This window comes from Myodes glareolus, chromosome 22 (genome assembly GCF_982192425.1).
Source record: "Myodes glareolus chromosome 22, mMyoGla1.1, whole genome shotgun sequence".
NCBI lineage: Eukaryota > Metazoa > Chordata > Mammalia > Rodentia > Cricetidae > Myodes > Myodes glareolus.
This window is the reverse complement of record NC_142047.1, coordinates 34063322-34087278: the sequence shown is the minus strand read 5'-3', so window position 1 is coordinate 34087278 and position 23957 is coordinate 34063322. Positions and strand designations below refer to the sequence as shown.

At 37.0% G+C, this 23957-nt stretch overlaps 1 protein-coding gene across 11 annotated transcripts in view; it reads left to right on the top strand.

Annotated features, from left to right (window-relative positions):
- Nucleotides 1–23957, top strand: part of Nfat5 (nuclear factor of activated T cells 5) — an 88239-nt gene that overhangs the window by 40772 nt on the left and 23510 nt on the right. For 4 of the 11 annotated variants that reach the window (XM_085681613.2, XM_085681612.2, XM_085681611.2 and 1 more), the window contains 6 exons: nt 5082–5640; nt 10720–10912; nt 17545–17735; nt 20746–20918; nt 22817–22951; nt 23073–23125. In XM_085681613.2, coding sequence (XP_085537739.2) covers nt 5082–5640; nt 10720–10912; nt 17545–17735; nt 20746–20918; nt 22817–22951; nt 23073–23125 — 1304 coding nt within the window. Of the gene's footprint in view, nt 1–4571; nt 4634–5081; nt 5641–10719; nt 10913–17544; nt 17736–20745; nt 20919–22816; nt 22952–23072; nt 23126–23957 lie in introns of those variants that run through there. The other 7 variants (XM_048431020.3, XM_048431003.3, XM_085681617.2 and 4 more) reach the window with 6 other exon arrangements.

The window sequence follows — 23957 nt, the reverse complement described above, 5'->3', positions numbered from 1 at the left end:
AGACTGATAGGTCAGTTTTCCTCTTGGTTTGTAATATTCTCTGTGGTCACAGGAAGTATTGTGGGAATAGTTAGCTTATATAAATTAGGCTAAGTTCAAAAATAGTTATTTCGCAAAAGAAAATGAAAATATATTAACATGCTACTTAGTTGATTCAATGAGTTCAGGAAAATTTCCATGTTTCTAAAAGATAGGTAAGAAACTTGAGGAACAAATAAATTGTATAATTAATCATGGAAATACATTATACCTATTTTGCTTTGTATGGCAGTAAAAGTGCTTTTCTGGGGACCAGGGTTTGGGTCCCAGTACTCACATGGTGACTCACAGTAGTCTGTAACTGTAGTCTCGTGCAACCCAGTGCCCTCTTCTTTTGACCTTTGTGGTCACTGCAAGCATACAGTACAATGACATTCATACAGGCAAAACACCTATACACATATAATAAAAATAAATCTCTTAACATATACAATAAAAAAATCTCTTAAAAGAGAAAAAAAGCATTTATTAAAACATTTTTATTTGGGGGGGCTCTATATTTTTTAATATGCAGCAATTTAACAAAGACTGAACAATTCTAACCGTTAAAAAATAGGGTCTTTGCTGCTGGGCAGTGGAGGCATGCATTTTTTTAAAAATATTTATTTATTTATTATGTATATAATATTCTGTATATTTGTGGATTCTGCAGGCCAGAAGAGGGCACCAGACCTCATTACAGATGGTTGTGAGCCACCATGTGGTTGCCGGGAATTGAACTCAGGACCTTTGGAAGAGCAGGCAATGCTCTTAACCACTGAGCCATCTCCAGCCCCCGGAGGCATGCATTTTTAATCCCAGCACTTGGGAGGCAGAGGCAGGTGGATCTCTGTGAGTTCTAGGCCATTTCGATCTACCAAGTTTCAAGATAGCCAAAACTGTTATACAGAGAAACCCTGTCTTGAAAAACCAACCTACTAACCAGCCAGCCAGTCAGCCAACCATACAAAAGGGTTTGTACTGAAAACAGATCAGGGAAGTAATCACCGTATTTTGTTCACAGGAACAAATAAAAATGAGTATCCCAGGCTAGGGTGGTAGTACACAGCTGCAACCTCAGCACTCAGGAGGATGCAGCAAGAAGAGGGCTGTGAATACAAGGCTAACCTGGGCTACATAGCAAGACCCTAACTCAAAAAAAAAAAAAAGCGGAGCACATTCGCTTAATCACAGCACTGAAGAGGCAGCAGCTGGCAGGTCTCTGTGAGTTCCAGGCCAGCCAGAGTTACATAGTAAGACTGCTTCAGACAAATCACCTCCCATCAATGAAAAAACGAATTGGAAAAAATATGTATATATAAAGAAGCAAGGCTTTTATTGTCACTTCAGTTCTGTAGAATACCAATTAATTTTTTTTTGTTTTGTTTTGATTTTGGTTTTTAGAGATAGGGTTTCACTGTGTAGCTTTGGTGCTTGTTCTGGAGCTAGTTCTTATAGACCAGGCTGGCCTTGAACTCAACAGAAATCTGCCTGCCTCTGCCCTCTGTGCTATGATTAAAGGCATGCACCACCACGGCCCAGCTCCAATTAATTTTTTGAGTGATTGCATGTTTATAGTATTCCCAGAAATATTCTGTATTACTTTTCTGGGAATGCTTGAAATTGACAGGCTAGTAGTGTTTAGAAATATAAAATGTCCTTGTTATTGTTTTTATCTTTACATTTTAATGAAATAATGCAATGGATTTTTTCATGGTATTTTAATGCTAATATGTAAATAAGTAATATATGTAATTGTAACATACATATAAAGTAATATGTAATATATGTCTTACATATATTTTTAGGAAATGATGTTGTAGTGCTCTCTGGGGGAAAGGGACAGATAGTTCTCTATAAGCTCTCAGTGGCTTGTCTGTATCAGACACTGCTGCTGTAATGCATCTAAGCATTTTACATTTCAGATACTAAATTCTTTTTAATCTCCAACCCAGCTTGTTTGCCAATTTAACTTAATAGAATTCAGTATTGATCTGATTGCTTATAATTGAACTTCCCATGATCCACAGGTTGAGTTTAATTAATTTACTAGTACAGTAACTCCGAACTCAGGAAACATTTACTAATTCATTATAAAGAGTTTTGGTTTTTCGAGAGAGGGTTTCTCTTTTTAACAACCCTGGCTCTCCTAGAACTAGCTCTTGTAGACCAGGCTGACCTGGAACCCACAGACATCCATGTGCCGCTGCCTCCCAAGTGCTAGGATTAAAGGTGTGCACCACCACCACTCGACTATAAAAAGTATTTTAAAGCAGAGAAATGAATAGACAATGAGTTGATGCATAGGACTAGAAGCCTCAGTCTCAAGTGGGAGTTTGACCATGCCTCTTTCTTGGGACATGGTGTGTTCTTGTTCACTTTCCTGGATATCTGAATTAAGTCTGTTTGAATTTTTATATAGAAAAAAAAATTTGAAGAGACTTCCATTATGTAAATAGGATTGACTAAGTTTTTGACTGTTGTTTATTACTCTAACCCCCAGGCCTTCTGCTACCTGGAGGTTGGAGGATGGGTGAGCACTAACCCTTTGAGGACATAGTTTATTCTTGTGGCAACCAGCCTCTCCTCCCATCTTATATCATTTAGCAACTTTCTCCAAATCACATTATTAATACAGTCTCAGGCGGTTGAAAGGTGTTTGTTATAAATTAAAACTAAAAAGACAAGAGAGATGCTGTCAAGAAAAGCACCAAGCAAACAAAACCCATCTTTTATCTTTATCATTTTGAAGTGAAAAGCCAAAACTTTAACCACAGATGCTTATTGCTCTATTTAATGTAGGAAGTTGCTAGGAGTTGTAAGCCAGGAACCCTGGATCAAAACAAAACAAATATATCAGAATATCACAACTGTATATAATTTGCTGTTGACTTCATTGTGACTTTGCACATATATACTTTCCCTTTGTCCTTGACACGAATGCTTGTATTTTGCATTCTTGTGTTGCATGAAAGTTAAACTCAGAAAGGGGGAGTGGGGAAGTGCGTTAGAAATATAAGTTCACAACATTCATGCTGCTTTGTGTCATCCATTGCAAATAGTGCATGCTGTCTTCTAGTGTTTCTCTGAAAATCAAGAATATAGACACAACTATCACAAAGTTTAGATTCATTTATAGCTAATAGTTGGAACAGATGGAGGAACATTAGATATATCTTTCTTGTTTTGTCCAAAATGAGAATCATAGCATTTTCCAAAGGAAAAAAAAAAAGGAAAAAATTTTAAACCCAAAGTGGCTACAAATCAGCTTCTAAATTGTCATTGACATTAGCATCTAGTTTTTACAGATCTTTAGGAATATTTATATACTAAGAAAACATTGCATTAATGCATGATATAAAATTGATAAATTTTTCTTTAAATTGGAATGCAGTTTAAAAGTGACTGAATTTTCTAGTTTCAGCTGCTGCATTTGACAAGGATACAAACTAAAAAGTGGAACTGGTGTCATCTACTCCTTCAGGTTCTTTGACTTATGGTAGTTGGGAGAAAAATTTTGAGTGTGGCATTACATAGATCACATTACAGATGGCTAACATGACTGTGCTCTTCAACCTTGACAACAATGGAAAATTTGGGGGTGGTTGTCATTCTTTCATGTAATTTACATGTTTTGATATGTGTTTTCAGTTGAGTTCAGTTAATTTACTAGCACAGCTTTTTATTATCTAAACATTGACTTTCTTACATTGTAGCACTGAATTGGCAATGAATATTGTGATTTCAATACTGGTACATCAATTTAAATAATGGTACATCACATTTAAATTTTTATTGTACAGTTTTAAAACTGGCATAAATGGCTACAGACACAAATTCAAGCACATTACCAATTTTTCTTTATGCCTTCAATTATGTCTTGTACACAATAAAATAGTATTTTTGAAATTGCAGGTAACGTCCAGCCTAAGCAGTGTTAATGTGTCTGAGTTTATGCTGCTAAGGGTTAGAGCAGCAGTGTTGCCAGCACTACTGCTAGTTGCCACACAGTCTTTTCTGCAGATATTTATGTAAATCTGCTTTTTTTTGCTATGCATACTTGATAAATAATTGAAAATATTTTTATAGGAATTATGGTGTTTTAGAAATTTTCATGCTTAATTTTTTTTGTTAAACTTTAGACAGTAAGATTTACTATTCACTACCATATATAATTAGCAGGCCTTTTTAAAAGAGAGCTAATACGTAAGGAGCTAATTTTTGAGCACATGAGACTTTAGGAAAAGCCCATCTAGTAGCCACCCTCTGCTGCTTTTTATTCATTCTTAAAGGATGGATTTTTTTGTTACTCTTGGTTTTGATGTGCTATTTTTATCTTTGAGATTCTCTGTTTATCTTCTACAACCAAGCATGTTCCCATTAAGTCTTCCTCACCTCTCATGGATTTTACAGCTATAGTAATGGTACCAGTTCCATTTTGCCTCCAGTTCAGTTGATTATCTTTTTTTCTCTATTTATTTTTCATTTTATAATTGGTATCTGGAATAATCAGCAGCTCTTTTCTCATTTATTTTCTCATATTTTTATTCCAGGATTTGCCTCTGAAGCAGGGAGTGTCTGCATTAAAAATGACCTGTAGTTCTCTGCTTCATAGGTTAGAAACTTATTTTAATATTTTGTGGCTAAGCACAGTCCCACTTTTCAAATTCTGTAATGAATTATTTAATTGGCATTGAATGTGGACCACAAACATATATATTTCACATTGGGGTTTTCTGTATTACTTTAATGATTAAAATTCAACAGAACATTCAGCTGAGGCAATAAAAGCTTTATTCTGGCTTTACAGCTTAAAACACTAAATTAGATTTTTAAAAATTTATCAATTATAACAAAAGTAAAAATGCTATTTGGGCATTTTTAAAAAATTGTATTTCTTAGGCTTTGTATTGCTTAAAGCATTTATATTCTAAAACTTAACCAAATTCCAATTATTTGTTTGGGGAAAACAATCACTTCACAAATCACATTTTCATTGGGACTGCTAGCCAGCATAGGTGAAAACATGTATAGTGTATTTACTCTTGAATTGTACACTGCAGATGCTTCTTCAGCTCCCTCCTCTTCCTCCATGGGCGGTGCTTGCAGCTCCTTTACCACCTCTTCCAGCCCTACCATTTATTCTACCTCAGTCACCGACAGCAAGGCTATGCAAGTGGAGAGCTGCTCCTCAGCCGTGGGGGTAAGTAACAGAGGGGTAAGTGAAAAGCAGTTAACCGGTAACACAGTTCAGCAGCATCCATCAACCCCGAAGAGGCACACAGTGTTGTACATCTCACCACCACCTGAGGACTTGCTGGATAACAGTCGGATGTCCTGCCAGGATGAGGGGTGTGGATTGGAATCTGAGCAGAGCTGCAGTATGTGGATGGAGGATTCCCCCTCCAACTTCAGTAACATGAGCACCAGTTCCTACAATGATAACACTGAGGTACCTCGTAAATCACGAAAACGAAATCCAAAGCAGAGGCCGGGGGTCAAACGACGAGATTGTGAAGAATCTAATATGGATATATTTGATGCCGACAGTGCCAAAGCACCTCACTATGTGCTTTCTCAGCTTACCACGGACAACAAAGGCAACTCAAAAGCTGGAAATGGGTTGGTATCCACATTTTTTAAAGTTCTATCAACATTATGCAAAACAACAGTAAATCATTCCCAAATTTTCTTAATTCTCAGTTCAAATTTGCATATAAAGCAAAAAATGCTAATTTTTATCCTTGAAGTACATGAAATTTTCAACTTAAAATAAATTTTACTAGAAAAAAATAATTTGAAAATAGCTGTAGATTATAGCAAAGGAATTTTGTTCTGGGTTATGTTTAGGAGTAGTAGAAAAGATAACCTGTTTTGAAATAACTTAAACTTCAAATGGGCTTACTTTAAAAGAAATAAGCAGCAGTGTAATGATGCTAGCTAAAACATTTAAATGTTCTCCAGAAGCTAATTTGTTCTTTTAGCAGTTTATTTCATATGGTTCATTCCATTATTTTTTTCAAAGAATTTTACGTTTTATTTTTGTTTTTCATCTTTACTTGATGAAAACAAGAAAAAAACAAAGATAACTCAATTCTCATGTAGGTGCCTCTGTTTGAATCTTTTTTTCCTTTGATACATTTTTCTAGTTCAGGACTTTTTTAAAAAAAATTATCTTACTGCCCTCTGGATTCTGTTTCTTTCTTGAAGGACGATGAAACGGGATCGTGGATACATATTTGAGCTTTTTCTTTCATCTGTGCCTTTGGTGCACTGCTCACCAAATATATTTAAATGGTTATATTACAGAATATTCCATGGTATAATCTAAATTAGCATGATTTACTTTAGGATTCCTGTAGTGTTTTAATTGTAATATTTAGTTGTTAGATTAAAATTTCCTACAGTGTATTCAGTACAGTTTAACTCACTAGTTTTTAAGGAGGCAGACTGTGATTCCTTAGGTGACCTAGGATCGCTTGGAATCCTTGCTTACCGCAAAAAATTAAAAAAGTCTGAAATGTTAGATTGGCGTACTCTGTGATGACATCTTTGATCTGTTACATTAAAAATCCAGCTCAGTATTATATTTGTTGTAGTAAATATTAAACATGTCCGCAAATAATTCCCTGTGTGCATTATAAATTCGTAAGTCATTTAAGCAAGAATTAGTTAAGTCTATACTCATCATGTTTGAAAACCCGTAATAAAACTCATTTCCTGATAGTCTAGCCTGAAAATTAATTTGAAAAAAATTAACATACTTTTTTCCTTTATACTTTTATTTAAAACTTCTTTAGAATTAAATAATTTAAATGATTTACAGTTTCAAAAAGTCTAGATTAGGCAATTTCCAAAAGCAAACAAGATAATGTGGCCATTCCTAGTATGTCACATTTTAATAGTCCAGAACTTGAAAAAGGAGTATTTACTCAACTATAAAATGTAGGTTAAGGCTCTGAAACATGATGAACACCCCGAGTCAAGTGAGGAAGTGTGACTGATGGTACAGATCTGAAAGTTGTGTGGATGTCAGGAAATGCATGTGTGCTTATTTGGGCTGCAGTGGAAAAAGTCTTTATAAATTTTCAGAGAAAGATACTTTCCTATTTGTACTGAAATAATTATTAAAATTACCAGTGAAGAACAGTAAAGTTTGGACTTGGGGATGGCCAGCATCAAACAGTGATTTACTGTTGCTGGTTGAAGAGATTTCCTGACCTGCTTTTTTCTGCTTCTGCTTTTGTATGATAGATATATCTTAGAAATGATTTGAGGTTACCAGGGAAAGTATAGTGACATTGGTCAAGACAAACCTTTTATGAAATAATTCATGAAGCAGAAACTCCATCAAGCAGCAGAAGAAATGCCCATCTTCTTAGGTAATGGAAAATTATTTGACAATAGTATGTGGAAATGATGAAGAAGTTTAAAAATTGAATTTATAAGAAATATTTTGAGGAAAAGACGAAACTAAATGTAAAATACATGGACAACCATTCTTAATCTGTAGTTGGAGCTAATTGCCTATTTTTCCAATGATGAGAAAGATATTAGAAACATGAAACTTGAAATGCTCTGAGAGATAAGTAACATAGTCTTCAATATGAGGTGACAAGAATTTGCAGTTTATGTAATGCTAAATATTTATTAAATGAACTTTCAAGTGTGCTGCATATAGAAGTTTATTTATCTTCATGATGCCGGAAGTCTTGATAACTGATGGATAGAAAGACAATTACTTTTACAACTAAAAAATTAGAGCTTATTAGGAAATATCTGTTTTCAAAAAGTTGCTTGTTTGTAAATATTGCTGACCATATCATTCTTAAATTTTTCAACTACTGTCCTGAGAATCAACAGCACAGTTTCATCTAAAGTTCTAGAAGTCTAGGTATATCATGTGCATTTGAAAGTCATTTTAGGCCTTTTTATAGTGAAGATTATTTTTATAACATAGCAACCTGTAGGAATATCTAGCACGAAGGACCTGAATGTCATTCTAAGACTTCTATGTAGAACATGACACATGACATTGTCTGTGGTAGTTGTCATTTAGATGTCACCTGGCTTTGATGTCTAGCCTGCAAAAATCAATCAACTAATCCCTCATGTAATGAATTGCTGCTTGCTTCCTTTTTCTAATGTTTTACCTTAACAATTTACAAATTGAATTGCTACTCTTCTAAGAATTAGTTGATCTTTTCATTGTTTTAATGTGTCTGTAGATATAAATATACATGTTTTCCATTTTTTTCATTTAAACCTAGAGAATAAAGAGAATTTTAGAATATAATTTCTGGGCCAGGCATTGTAGGTGGTAAATTTGTGAAAACCCAGCAAAAGGGAGGCTGAGGTAGTGGGGTTTTGAGAGGGAGACCAGCCTGACTTGTAGTGAGTTCAAGACCAGTTTGGGCTGTGTAGTTAGAGCTCTCTCTCAAAAAAAGGAAGGAAGGAAGGAAGGAAGGCAGGCAAGCAGAACCTTTTTCAGTATTTTAGAAATTTTTATATTACTTGTGTTTTTTTTAGTGTGTGTGTATTTAAATATTTAATTTTTTAGTACATACATATTAATTCAACAAATATAGATACTTTACAGGAATCATTGTTATTTACTTTTAGAATACTAGCTTGACTGGTATAAATATAAAAAGCACAGCTGACAAAATTAGTTGTCATCATTCAAATTTTCTTAGTATTTCAGTCTAAAATTTATCATTATTTATTATGACTAATATATATGAACTATAAATATTTGAAAAATACAAGAAAGTAAGTAAATAACCTATAATTCAGTCACTCATGTAAACTGCTGTTATTATTACGCTATTTCTTTTAGTTCTTATATATATGTATATATATGATATGACATATATCATATATATATACATATATATATATAATGTGTGGGATATATTTTCATAGTTTCACTATACCTTTTCCCCTTTGGTAATAAGATGAATACAAACAGATTATTATAGAATCTTGTGTTTAAAACATTGTATACTCTTCAAACCAAACATTTGAATTCACTCAGAACTCTAAAACAAACAAACAAACAAACAAACAAACAAACAAATTTCTTGCCCCCATTGTTCTGGCTTTAGACTGGTACTTTTATTCATAGATTCATTCCTCTAGGGCTTTTAAAATGACTTACATATACAGGTAATCTTTGACTTAGTTGTGTCAGACTTACGTGAATGGCATTTCTTGTCCAGTTTAGGTCTGGTCTTGCCCATCTCCTTATTATAGAAGCTCCTTTTCCCCTTTGCTTTCCTTGTCCATTTCTTCTTCCTGTTTGCCTTCATCAGCAAACATCCTATGTGAAGTTTCCCTTGCTACTGAATTCTGGATCAGTGCTATCCTTTCCCCCACACTTCTGCCCCTTTCCTGGGTAGTTTGTTTAGTGAGTGACTGCCTTCTTTTCCTTTGTTCTTACTGTTGAACAACAGCTTGGTTTACCTGGATTGGTAAAGTATGGGGTCAGGTTTAAAGCTGTTCTTTGTTTTAAAAATCATATTATTCTTCTTGGGACCCAGTTACTTTATTGTGAGTGAAAAAGAATGACAGGCCCTGACTTTTCAAGAACATACATGGATGATTTTAAATCTACTTCAAGTTTCTTGGAGGGGGTAGGCAGTGTTGTGTGTGTGTATGATTTTATTCTGCTTATTTTTATCAGGTATTTGCATTGCATTAGCTACTTCATTAGAAGCCCTAATCACAAATTTGGCTATTACATAATAAACAAAAAAATGCTTAAAATAGTCTTAGAACCAGGCATGTGCCTGAGGTAGGTGGGGCAGCAGAGCCTCAACTATTGAGCAGCTTGAAGACAGCCTGGGATATATCTGAGATCCTGTCTCAAAAACCTACAAAACAGGCCTGGAGGGATGGCTCAGCCGTTAAAGGGTAGGCTCACAACCAAAAAATATAAGAGTTCGGTTCCTAGCACCCATAGCTGTCCCTCCAGGTACCAAGAAAAAAAAAAAAAACCCTACAAAACAAAGCTTCCACAATTAAAAAAAAAAAAGTAAAATTACCTTTGCTATAGATAGAGTTCAGATAAGATTTTTTTTGAGCTTTTACCACTTAACCAGTCACAGATAAAAATAATCTGAAAATTCACACTTATTAAAGTAAACCTCATTTCCCAATAAAAGTTGAATCACTTTTTTTTATTATAAATTTCTCATTTTGATTTACTGAGAGATTCAAAAAGATATTTCTGATTAATGATTAACATATACCTCCATTGTCAGTCTTTTAGGCCTTCTGTATGCTGGTTTAGTAGTTCTTACCATTCCCTTTTTTCTTTTTGCTTTGCAAATCTGATTTAAAAAGTAATCATGATCTTTAGTTTTATATAAAATTCATGTGTGATTTTTACATTTCATTTTAACTGAATTGTAGTGTGAAAACAAATTATTGCATTGTTTTCCTTCTATCACCCAACAGTTTTTTTTTCATTTCCCTTTCCAGCTTTCTTTTTCATGGCATTTAGTTATACTTGGCTCAAAAATATTTTAAAGATACTTTGGTTATATAGGATGTTTCTTCCTTTAGAGTGTATTCTATTTTATCAATAATCTAAACAGTTATTTTCTATGTTATCGCCCATCTGTTTCTTCCTTTAAGTAGCTTTCGTAGAAAACTGTTTCTGATATTTTCTTCCCATGTTGTGCTTTGGTTTCTCAGAACATTGGACAACCAAAAGGGAGCTGGAGTAAAGAAGAGCCCTATGTTGTGTGGACAGTATCCTGTTAAAAGTGAGGGGAAGGAGCTGAAGATAGTTGTACAGCCTGAAACCCAGCACCGAGCTCGGTACCTGACAGAGGGCAGCCGAGGCTCAGTAAAAGATAGAACACAGCAAGGGTTTCCAACGGTGAAGGTACTCATTTTATTTTGTAATGTCTGAAGACTGGCCCATGAGATGACTGTGGTTAAAGGTTTATTCACAGAACCCGAAGAGAACTGGCTCTACTTAGTTGTCCTGACCACCACACACCCATGCCATGGCACAAACATGCCCATATACATGTTCCCCACACACAACCATCAAATAAATGAATAAGTAAAAATAATACATATGTATGTGAGGAATTTCCTTCAGTTTTATTATTTTAACATCAGAAAAAGCTTCCTGGAATAGAAGGATAGAATTATTAGTTAGCTCAGTATAATAGAAAACAAATGTCTAATTGGGCCATGAGCCAAATAGTATTTAGATAATATTTGAATTGTTGTTTGTTTAGCTGGTTGGTTTTGGTTTTTTAATATTTTACTATAACCCAGGAACTCATTATGTATAGTTCAGTCCAGCCTTGAATTCATGGCAAGCCTCCTGCCCCAGTCTCCTGAGTGTTTGAATTACAGGTATGAGCCAACATGCCTGGTTAAATTTTAGTTAGAAAGATGAAAGTATGTTCTGAAAAGAAAAAAAATATCTGCAGTTCATCATTTATTTTCCTTGTTTGTTTGGTAGTGATAGATTCATCCGAAAATATTTAAGAAGAAATTTTAAAGTGAATGCAAAGAAACATAGCAGAAATTACTAAGAACTTAACCAGACTTGTAGCATATGCATTCATTCGTTTGTTTGCTTACTCATTCATTCATTCGTCCATTCATTTATTTATTTTTATATATGAGTGTTCTGTTCATATATACAAATGCATGCCAGGCTGTGAGCCACCATGTGGGTGCTGGAAATTGAACTCAGGACCTCTGGAAGAGCAACAGAACAGTTTTTTTTAACTCTTTCCCCTCTGGGGGCTCGCACCCAGCTCCCAAATAAGTACAGGGAGACTTATCCTTACTCATAAATGCCCGACCTTAGCTTAGCTTGTTTCTAGCCAGCTTTTCTTAAATTATCTCATCTACCTTTTGCCTCTGGGCTTTTACCTTTCTCAATTCTATATACCTCTCTCTTACTCTGTTACTGACTGTGCGAGTGGGTGGTTGGCCTCTGGGATCCTCTTCTTCTTTTCTTATTCTTCCCTCCTCTCTTCTATTTTATTCATTCTTTCTGCCAGCCAGTTCCGCCTATCCCTCTCCTGCCTAGTGATTGGCCATTCAGCTATTAGGCAAATCAGGTGTTTTAGGCAGGCATACAGCTTCACAATGTTAAACAAATGCAATATAAAAAATGCAATACAGGGGCTGGAGAGATGGCTCAGAGGTTAAGAGCATTGTCTGCTCTTGCAAAGGTCCTGAGTTCAAGTCCCAGCAACCACATGGTGGCTCACAACCATCTGTAATGGGGTCTAGTGCCCTCTTCTGGCATGCAGGCATATACACAGACAGAACATTGTATACTAAATATTAAAAAAAAACGCAGTACATCTTTGCATCATTGTAGTGATGAGGCAGACAGGCCTGCTTTTCGTCCCGCCTGGCTCCCGCAAGGCTAGCTTTACACTCGAAATAATTACACAGAAACTGTATTCTTTTAAATACTGTCTGGCCCATTGTCTCCAGCCCCTTATTGGCTAACTCTCACATATTAATTAACCCATTTCTAATAATCTGTATATCACCACGAGGTCATGGCTTACCTGGAAGATTCTAAACCACATCCATCTTGGAGAGGCGAGCCATGGCGTCTACTTGCCTCTGCTTTCTTTCTCCCATAGTTCTGTTCTGTCTTCCCCGCCTACCTATGTTCTGACCTATCAGGCCAAGCAGTTTTCTTTATTAATTAACCAATGAAAGCAACAGATTTCCCCCTTTTCTGTGTAAACAAAAAGGAAGGCTTTAACTTTAACATAGCAAAATTACATATAACAAAACAGTTTATAAAGCAAGAATTACAGTTACAATATTTATATCTATTTTATCTTTTATCATAACTAAGGAAAACTATAACTAACTATTCTTCAACTCCATCAAAGACTCCAGAAGGATATAATATTACCTAAGTAAACAAGAAATAAGCAACTTTCAAAATTCTAGAAACGACAGAGACATCTCGCTGTCTGGACAGTCACCCAAAGTTTTTTTGTACTGTTGGGGCATCCATCTTCAGCCTACAGGCCCATAGTATCCAGCAGACATTTCCATGAAGCAGGAAAATTCAAAGGCAGTTCAGTCACTTTTTGCTGTGTCCTGCAGAATGTCTCGTAGACTCTTTCATAAATCAGGAACCCCGAAAGACCATCTCATCTTCAGACAAGTTCAGCAGTCCTCTCTCTGCAGGTTCTTTATGTCCAGTTTATGCAACAGTCCAGGCAAGAGCAGTTTCTTGCCCAAATGGCTGTCAAACTCCATAAGAAGCCTCTTCGATGCCCATCTTCCTCTTGAAGTAGATTGGTACTGCCAGGAGCAGATGTGTCTCATCGTCATGAAAACCCTAAGTTATTAAAACATTAAATGCCCTATTCTGTAGTCTTTGAAAGATATGAAGAATGCCTATCTAACTGAAATATATCTCTGTATATCTAGAAAATCTAACTAACGTGACTATAAGCTTGACTATTATTGATGATTATCTAGTAACCTATATTTCTAATTATACATTACATTTTAAAATGAGCTACAAAATCACAATACCTTACTCAAGATCAGAAATACATATACATATAACAAAATTGATCTTAAAATCCATACCAAAGCAAATTATTCATATCTATATCATATCCCCCTTTAAATGTAAAAGAACATTTATAAACAATATATGAGAATATGGGTGCAGTTATTTCTCTCCAAACTTCTTCCTGCTGTATAGGGACACTGTTAATCAAGTCTTTCATGGTAAAACCTGTGTGCTAGGTTCATCTTACTTGGCAGTTGAATGAAGTAATTTTTTGAGTGTGTTCACAGCAACCTTTCAGGAGGGTATCGTGTATCGTACCATATTGGGATAGAAGCAATCCACAGGGTCTCATCCTCTGTGAAAACAAAAGAAGAACCTCTTTTTCAAAGCATCATGTCCTTAGACCCAAATTCTGCAGTCATAATACTTTTATAATAATATACTGGTGGTTTAGCTTAGCAGCCCATACAATGAAATGTCTCTTTGTACTTAGCTCCTTTACAGTCAAAAATTTTAAAGAAAACACAATAATACACAGAATCCAGGCTCTCTGAGAATTTTCCATTTTTACGTGGCTTATTTTTCTTTATTTCTTTTAATCTATAACTATCTGTACTCTGTCTCTTTAAAGACTTTAAACCCCCCCCCCCCTTTTAAGGCATTAACTTTAGTCTCTATATTCTTTTTTCTTCTCTCTCCCAAGCCTACATACACTCATTCAACACTGTGACCCATTTAGAGGTCTTCTGTGTCTGAATCTGTCCTATTGTATTGTCTGTTTTTGCTTTGTGCTTTTAAATCACAAAGTGCTTAAGAATCTAAGCTGTGACATTCCTAGGTCAAAAACAGGTACTGCTGGTCTTGCCACGCCCAGTCCAATATGGCGGAACTGCTTGTGCCTTTAGGCTGCAGAGCCTTGGGCTGCTCTGGATGTTGGCTCCACCTCTCTCCAATTTCAAAATGGTGAACTACCATTTCTGTTAGCTCTGGGGTGACTAGGTAGGAGCCACAGTCAGCAGTTTAACTCTGAGACTGAGCGTGCAGCAGAGAAACTCTTTTCATCCAAGTTACATCCAAATCTGACACGCAGAGCACTGCACAGCCTGGAAACATCTCTGTGTATGGTGGCAGAAATTCGCCATGCTCTCCCACCTGCCTAAGCCTGATTTCACTGTCTGTCTAGGTGCAGGCGGGGAGCGCTGAGCCATTGGCTTGATCTCAGAGTACTTTCTTCCCAATCCCGGGCGGGCACACATATATCTGAGCCCAGAAGTGCTCCATAGCCAGAGTTTGCACTGGCGACAGGGCCCAGGAAGCCGTGTTTTAAAACGGTGCAGCTTTTTTTCTGCTGCTATTGCTGAAACAGGAAATCTCTCTACGGCACGTCCTAGCAAACAGCAAAAAGCGGTGTTAAACTCTATATTTTTGTCTGCAATTCCTTTTAAAGCCCTCTTAGGTTTTATGTGGAGTTAGTTACCACGTTGGGCAGCCATTCTGTAAACAGAACAGCGGACCACTTCCCACCGCCTGCCCTCCTGGCCAGCTTTACCCGAAATAATTACACGGAAACTGTATTCTTTTAAACACTGCCTGGCCCATTAGTTCTAGCCTGATATTGGCTAACTCTCACATATTAATTAACCCATTTCTAATAATGTGTGTAGCACCATGAGGTCGTGGCTTACCAGGAAGATTCTAACCTATGTCCATCTTGGAGAGGAGAGCCATGGCATCTGCCTGACTCTGCTTCTTTCTCCCAGCATCCTGTTCTGTCTACTCCGCCTATCTAAGCTGCTCTCCTATCGAAAGCCAAGGCAGTTTCTTTGTTAGCCAATGAAAGTAACACATAGACAGATGATCCTCCTACATCACATCATTAAACAAATATTCCACAGCATAAACAAATGTAGCACATCTTTAACTAATATTCTACAACACTTAACCTCTGAGTCATTTCTTTAGCCCCTAAAGCATATACTTTTAATTTTCAACATTTAAGAGACAGAGACAGAGACTGGAGAGATGACTCAGTGGTTAAGAGCACTGCCTGTTCTTCCAGAAGACTAGGGTTCAATTCCCAGCACCCACATGGCAGCTCACAGCTGTCTGTAACTCCATTTCCAGGGGACCCAACATCTTCAGATAGACATGTACACACACAAGACATCAGTGCACATAAAAAATTATTATTAAAAAAAAAAAGAAGCAGAGATAGGCAGAGCTCCATGAATTGGAGGTCAGCATGGTCTCCATAGAGAGTTCCAGGCCAGCCAGGAGTACCAGTCTCAAAACATAAGAATTTGGAAAATAAGAGTTTCAAAGTTATCAGAATTACCTTTTAAGAACTTTGACTTGTTTTTTTATTACTTGGTGTATTTATTATAAAGAATATTATCATTGAAAACATGGACTGTCGTTTATTTCATACTTGAATGAAATGATTGAAGCTCAGGATTGGGAAACTTGTCTATGATCATTTATTTATATCAGTGTTACCACCCTGATCCATCTGCAACCAGTCCCTCAAATCCAGGACACATAACAGACGAGAGAAATTCAAGTTTTGCTTTGTGTGTGTCTAGCTGGATAGTTTAATAGTTTTGTCAGTCTTCTTAATCTGATTATTTGTCTGTAAGTTCTGCTTGGTTTAAATACTTACACAGTTAAATGCATTAGTATTAGATTAATTGCCTCACTATGATATGAATGAACTGACTGCCCTGAGCAATGTAATTCATTTACTCACTCACTCACTCACTCACTCACTCAACAGACACTCAAAAAACAAACAAACAAAAATTCCAATTTTTTTTTACATGTTTTCTGTTCTCTGCTAAAACATAATCATTTTGTAAAGGGAGGCCAGAATGGATACATGTTTTCTTATTTCTTTAATTATTTGTCTGATGATGATAGTCTACTGCAAAGAGATGCAATATAATGGGACAGAAAGATGTGACATTTTTGTAATTTTTTTTCTTGCATTTTTTATATCAACGGCTTCAGTGTCTTTTATTATAAGACATAATAGTCTATATATGAACTAACATTTATTTATGAGAGTTTTGCTAGAGGCTTATATGATCATGTATCTGATCATAGATGTTCTGGACCAGGATTTCATGAAGCAGTCTTTGGAATTGAACTTCATTTTTCTGTCATTTTAAATGCTTTTCTTCTTAAACTGCTTCCGTAGTAATAATTGATCATATATATTCTCCTTTGATGGTGAAGACGTTGCCATTAATATAATTCAGTGGTGGTAGCAGATCCCAAGTAATCTAATCTGTATCCTGTCTGAGCAATTGCTTATCTATTCCCATCTGCTTATACAAATAGATTTTGTGATAGTTTAGCTTAGACATTTAAAGTAATTTAAAATGTAGTTATTGTAGAAGTGGTACAGTATTTTTCTTTATTTTGGTGTGAGCCTGGCCTTTGATGGTTGAGCCATCTCTCCAGCTCCCCCTGCATACTTTTTTTTTTTTTTTTTTTTTTTTTTGAGACAGGATTCTCTATAGTTCTGGCTATCATGGAATTCACAGAGATCCACCTGTCTGTACTGTGCCACCAGGCCTGACTGCAGTTTTTATTTATAAGAAAATGCTTGAGCTGGATTGTGGGTAGAGTATTGACTAGCATTTGTGAGCATCTGGGTTTAGTCTTCAACACACCAAAAACAAAAAGGAAGGAAAAGAAAAGTTTACATATTTTCTTTTATGTTTAAAACTAGATGAAGTCCAGTTTTAAATATAGGATTTGATTTTGGTTTTTGAGACAGGGTTTCTCTGTGTAGTTGTGGCTGTCCTGGAACTCACTCTGTAGACCAGACTGCCTGGAACTCAGAGAACCGCCTGCCTCTGCCTCCCAAATGCTGGGATTAAAGGCATGTTCCACCACTGCCTTTAATTTGATTTTTAATGTTGAGTTTATAATGAGCTTATTTAAAATGCTACCTTGTGCTTATGCTACATATTTTCTTGTTCCAGCTGGAAGGTCATAATGAACCGGTAGTATTACAGGTGTTTGTGGGCAATGATTCTGGTCGAGTGAAACCACACGGATTTTACCAAGCCTGTAGGGTAACTGGACGAAATACCACCCCCTGCAAAGAAGTGGACATTGAAGGGACCACTGTTATAGAAGTCGGCCTCGATCCTAGCAACAACATGACACTGGCGTAAGAACTTAATAAAATCTCTCTCTTTCTCTCTATTTCTCCTTTGCCCTCCTCCCCTTTCTCTCCCCCCCCTTCCCTTTTCTTCTTTAGGGGCAAGGTTAGGCAAGGTTGCAGTATATCATTCTGATTGGCCTGAAACTCACAGAGATCTGCCACCTGAGTGCTAGGTTAAAGGTGTGTGCCACTATGCCTGGCAAATTTTTATTTTATTATTTTTTTTTAATCTGTTTGGTTTTTTTGTTTGTTTTGTTTTAGTTTTGATTTTATTGTTTTTGGAGACAGGATCTCTCTACATAACCCTGGCTGTACTGTGAAACTACTGTGTAGACCAGGCTGGGCCTGTCTCTGCCTTCCAAGCCCTTAGATTAAAGTTGTGTACCACCACACCTGGCTGATGGGAAACTTTAAAAATAGATTTACTTTATTATGTGTAAGTGTGTATTCCTTTGTGAGTTTCTGTGCTTTGTGTGTGTGCGATTGCCCACAGAGACGAGAAGAGGATATTGAATCTCCTGGAATTAGAGTGACAGGCAGTTGCGAGCCAACCTACGTGACTGCTGGAAACCAAACCCAAATCCTCTGCAGGAGTAGCAAGTGCTCTTAACTTCTGTGCCATCTCTCTAGTTCTTACGATACTTTTTATTATTTATTATACTTTTATGATACTCAGGAGAATATTTCTCGTTCCAGAGAATAGAATATTTTGAGTCTCTCTCTCTTTCTCTCTCTCTGTCTTTGATTTTTCAAGACAGGGTTTCTCTGTATACCCCTGGCTGTACTGGAACTAGCTCTGTAGACCAGGCTGGCTTCTAACTCAGAGATCCACCTGCCTCTGTTTCCTGAGTGTTGGGTATTAAAGGTGTGGGTCACCATGTTTAGCTGATTTTTGAGGATCTTACTAAAATGTTTTAAATAGAACAAACTCTTCTTTTAAAGAGGTTCCTACAGGGCTATAGCAATGGTTCGGCCATTAAAGGCTAGGCTCACAACCAAAAAGACAAAAAGGGTTCCTCTAGAATGGTGATGGACTAAATTATACCCTTTTTTCCTTTCCTAAAAATTCCCAAAGCAGGGAAATGAAGGCTCAGGAGAACGCCGGCTTTTTAGAAGATGAGATCAAGACTTATCTATTGAAATTTTTAATATTAATACTGAGAATAAAAGTTACATAGCCAGGGGCCTGGGGATGTATCTTAAATGGCCCTACGTTGGATCCCCAGCACAATGTGACCTAGGTGTGATGGCATATGTCTGTAACACACGCACTCAGAGGTGGAGTCAAGAGAGCCAGAAGTTCATGGTCGTACTTGGCTACATAGTGAAATTGAGACCCTGCTTCCAAAAGAAAACAGAGAAGAAATATGTTTTAAAACCCTAAAATATACCCTTCCAGAGGTGGCTCAGAGAAGACATCCTAGGGCCTGTATGGTAGAATGAGGTATTAAGTCACAAAAAGTTGTCTTCTGACCTCCACGCGTACCTTGGCATGCATGCCCCCAACATGGATGAACAAATGAATGTTTTAAAAATTGTATGAATAACTTTTAAATTTTATTGTTTGGATTTTTTTTGGGTTTTGTTTCTTTGTGTTTGTTTTTGTATAGTCCTGGCTGTCCTGCAGTTCTCTATATAGACAATGTTTATCTTTCCAGGTTTTGTTCAGTTTTGTTTTTGACAAAATTGAGATAATGATAATAGTATGCCATTAGTTTGTAATCTGCTTTTCAGTTAATTTAGGAATATTTTGCAATTTTCAAAAATGCTATCAGTTTTTAATGCCTATATAACCTTCTACTGCAGAGGCTAGTTACTAATCCCCCCCCTCCCCACTGAGATAGGGTTTCTCTGTGTAGCTTTGGAGCCTGTCCTGACACTAATTCTATAAACCAGATGGGTTGTCCTTGAACTCACAAAGATCCACCTGACTCTGTCTTTCCAAGTCCTGGGATTAAAGGCGTGTGCCTGGCAATTTTTTTTTTTTAAATAAAGCATAACCCATTCTGGTTTTTTTAAAACATTTTACTTTAGGTGTATGAAGTTTTGCCTGTATGTCTATGCACCACTTGCATGCCTGATGCCCACAGAGAGCATCACGTCCTCTGAGATTTTAGTAACAGACAGTTTTTTGAGCCTTCGTGTAGGCATTAGGAACCTGAGGCATTGTCCTCTGTTCTAGTTAGATAGAGCCAGTGTTCTTAATTGCTGAGCCATCTCTTCACTCCCTCTGTTTTAATATCTGAGGTAGCTACAAAAACAAAGTCTGTTTTCCTTTCTAAAAGAAACAGAATAGGGGCTGGAGAGATATAGTTCATCAGTTAAGAGCACTTATGGCTTGTTTAGAGAATAAGGTTTTCAGTTCCCAGCACCTACATGGCTGCTTAGAAACTGACCTTTTAACTTCAATTCCAAGAGATCTGATGCCCTCCTCTAGCTCCGAGGATACCAAGCACACACATGGTGCACAGATACACTGACAAACAAATGCATACAATAAATAAATAAGACAGTATATAATATGCATGCACACATATATGTTTTTTTTTAAGACAGAGTCTCACTGTGTAGCCTGAGTTTCTTGAAACTTGCTATGTTGACAAGACTGGCCTCAAACTCAGAGAGGTCTGCCTGAAATATATAAATCTCTTGAAGGCCATTACATATGTTCATATTTAAGGAATAATTTTGTCTCTACTGTTTTTTCATTTTAAATCGAAGACTGATGAGAATAAGAACTTTAATATTTAAAATTTATTCTTTGGGGGCCTTTTGACTATTATATATTCAAAGAATTAAAAGAATCAGCCTTTTAAATAAAGAAACTTGTTTTAAAATGTTGTACTATTGCTGGGCAGTGGTGGCACTGACCTTTAATCCCAGCACTGAGGAAGCAGAGGCAGGTAGATCTCTTGAGTTTCGGACCAGCCTGATCCACAACCATCTCAAAAAACAACAAAATGTTGTACTATTTAGACAATAACAGTGTCACTTGGTACATTTTTTCTGTTTTTAGGGTGGACTGCGTAGGAATATTGAAGCTGAGGAATGCCGATGTTGAAGCCAGAATAGGAATTGCTGGTTCCAAGAAAAAGAGCACTCGAGCCAGATTGGTTTTTCGAGTCAATATCACAAGGAAAGACGGCTCCACTCTGACATTGCAGACACCCTCTTCCCCCATTTTGTGTAGTAAGTAAGAAAATATGACGATGCTAGATATATGAAGAGTTCTTAAGCTCAATTTTTTAGGTATCTGTAAAATTTAATGTTTATACTTCAGCTCATGAACATATCAAACTTGAACACTTTAAAGCTATAGTCAAGAGAACGCAGTGGTGCTGGATGGATGGTGGTGGTGCATGCCTTTAACCCCAGCATTTGGGAGGTAGAGACAGGCGGATCTCTGTGAATTCGAGGCCAGCCTGGTCTACAGAGTGAGTGCCAAGACAGGACAGGCTCCAAAGCTACTGAGAAACCCTGTCTTGGAAAAAAAAAAAGTTGTTAGCTGAATATGGTGGCACAGACTGTAATCCTAGTTAACTAAGAGTAGAAGCAAGAAGACGGCCAGAGTATAGTCCAGTCTGTTCTGAAAGACAAGATATGTTTCAGACTCTTAAGGCATTCTTAGCTCTCTCCTTAGTAGTGAGGTTAAGGACAGCCTGAGCTACCAGAAATCCATCTCAGAACTTAAAAATATTTAAATACATTGGAAAGATACACAACCATTTCTTTATAGGACCCTATTATCATCATATGCTGATATTGTAAAGGGCTGAAGAGAGGATGGTTGTTCTTCTAGAGGACTTAGATTTGATTCCTAACAGTTACAGGGTAGCTCAGAGTCTCAGGGATCTGATACCCCATTCCCCCTCCATGGGCAGTGCATGCATGTGGTGCACAGACATACATGCAGACAAAACACATAAAATTATGTTAAATTAAAAAAATTTAAGTAATTTGAGGGCTTCTAAGATGGCTCAGCAGGTAAAAGCACTTGTTACCAAGCCTGATGTTATGAGTTCTGGAACCCACATGGTAGAGAGGACTGACTCCCATAAGTTGTAATATACAATAAATTTTAATATAATTTTAAAAATATTTTACATAATTTGAGCCGGAGATCGTGTCACTTAAGTGGCCTGGATTAGTTTCCCAGAAGTGTCCCCCCCAAATAAGTTATTTAAATAGGATGCCAGAAAGCAATTGCCAAGCCCTGGGATTTCTAAGCATCTTTGCCATGAGCTTTTAGAACATTAAAGTAAAACGAGCATTATGTGTATTATGTGTTTAGGTGTGTGTGCTCCACAGTGCACATGCAAGGTCAAAGACTGCTTATATAGTAAAGGGTTCTTGGCTTCTGCCATGTGGATTCTGGGACTCAAGTCTTCAGAGCCATCTCACCAACCTAAACACTTTCGTTTCTTTAAAAATAGAGTTTTAGGGGCTGCTGAAGGTGGCTCAGAGGTTAAGAGCACTGACTGCTCTTCCAGAGGTTTTGAGTTCAATTCCCAACAACCACATGTTGGCTAACAACCGTCTATAATGAGATTTGATGCCCTTTTCTAGCCTGCAGACATATATGGAAAAGGACTATTTATCATTATTGTTATAAATAATAAATAAATCCTTTTAAAAAATAGATTTTTTTGAGTTTAGTGTGAATGGGTGGTTTTGTCTGCATTTATAACTGTTTACCACATTGTTCCTGGTACCCAAAGAGGCCAGAAGATGACATCAGATCCCCTGGAACTGGAGTTCCAAATGATTGTTAACGGCCATGTGGGTGCTAGGAATTGAACCTGACAACTTGAGTTTGATACTCTGGACCCACATAGTAGAAGTAAAGAACTGACTCTAACAGGTTGTTCTTGGACCCCCCACCCACTGTGGCATGCATGTGTACATGCGTGCATACACAGAGAGAGACACAGGTGGATACACAGTCTGATATAAATAAAATGTAATAACCCCCCCAAATTTGCGATTAACAGAAACAACTCGTAAAACTGGATTCATGATATAAGTTGTGGATAAGACTGAGTGTTGGTGGCTCTTTTTATGGAATGTTTATTTGTGTATATCCACAGCTCAGCCAGCAGGAGTTCCTGAGATCTTAAAGAAAAGTTTGCATAGCTGTTCAGTGAAAGGAGAGGAAGAAGTGTTTTTAATTGGGAAGAACTTTCTGAAAGGAACTAAAGTTATTTTCCAGGAAAATGTTTCTGGTAAGTAGGGCATATAAGTGGTAGAGAATATAAGGTATATTCCCTTGTTATAAGAATACAGTTAAAGCTGCAGAGTGGAAAAGTTCAAAATCTTTTAAATCACTGTTTTTGTTTCCATCAGATGAACACTCTTGGAAATCAGAAGCTGAGATAGACATGGAATTGTTCCATCAGGTATAAATTAAAAGTGTGAAGTAATTTTGTTGTTTATTCTGAGCAGTTTCACTTTTGTTTGGGCAGCTTCATCAATTATGTATTTTATTTATTCTGTCACATAATCAGGTGACCCCCACTTTGCCATGAGCAACAGGAACATCCTCTGGAGCACTATTGACAGGAACAAGTGGGGTCCTTGCAATACCAAGCTTGGAATAGATACCGTGGAAGACTTGCCAGTTCATTTCCTTGTCCTGAAGGAAAAGGGAACTGTGATCTAAAATCCGCTCTTTCTGAGAGCACTGCACCCCTAGTTCTAATTTAATTCTATATACCTAGTTTTACTAGGTAATTGAAGCCTATGACTCCGTAGAATACTTTCTTGTGCTGTGAACATGTATCAGTTTGTTATTGTTACCTATTTAGACAGGGTCTCACTATATACATATACATGCTTTGGGTTTTGACACATTGGTTAGATTACTATAATCCCCCTTTATTTTAGTGCTCTCTCACCTTTACCCCCCCCTCCTCCTTGCCCTCTCTCCCCCCTTTACGCCCCTCTTTCCCCTTCTCTCTCTCTCTTTCTTTCTCTCTCTCTCTCCCTCTCTCTTCCCTTTACCCTCTCTCCCCTCACTCTCTCCCCATTACCCTCATTCTCTTTCCCTTTTTCGTCTTCTCTCGCACTTGTTTCCTCTCCTCTTCCATCCATTTTTTATTCTTCCTTCCCTTCTGAGAAATGGGATGCCCCCCCCCCCCGTTTTTTTCTTTTGATGAAATGCTCATGTAGTCTAGGCTGGTTGTGAATTCGCTATGTAGCCAAGGATGACCTTGAACTTCTGCCTCTGCT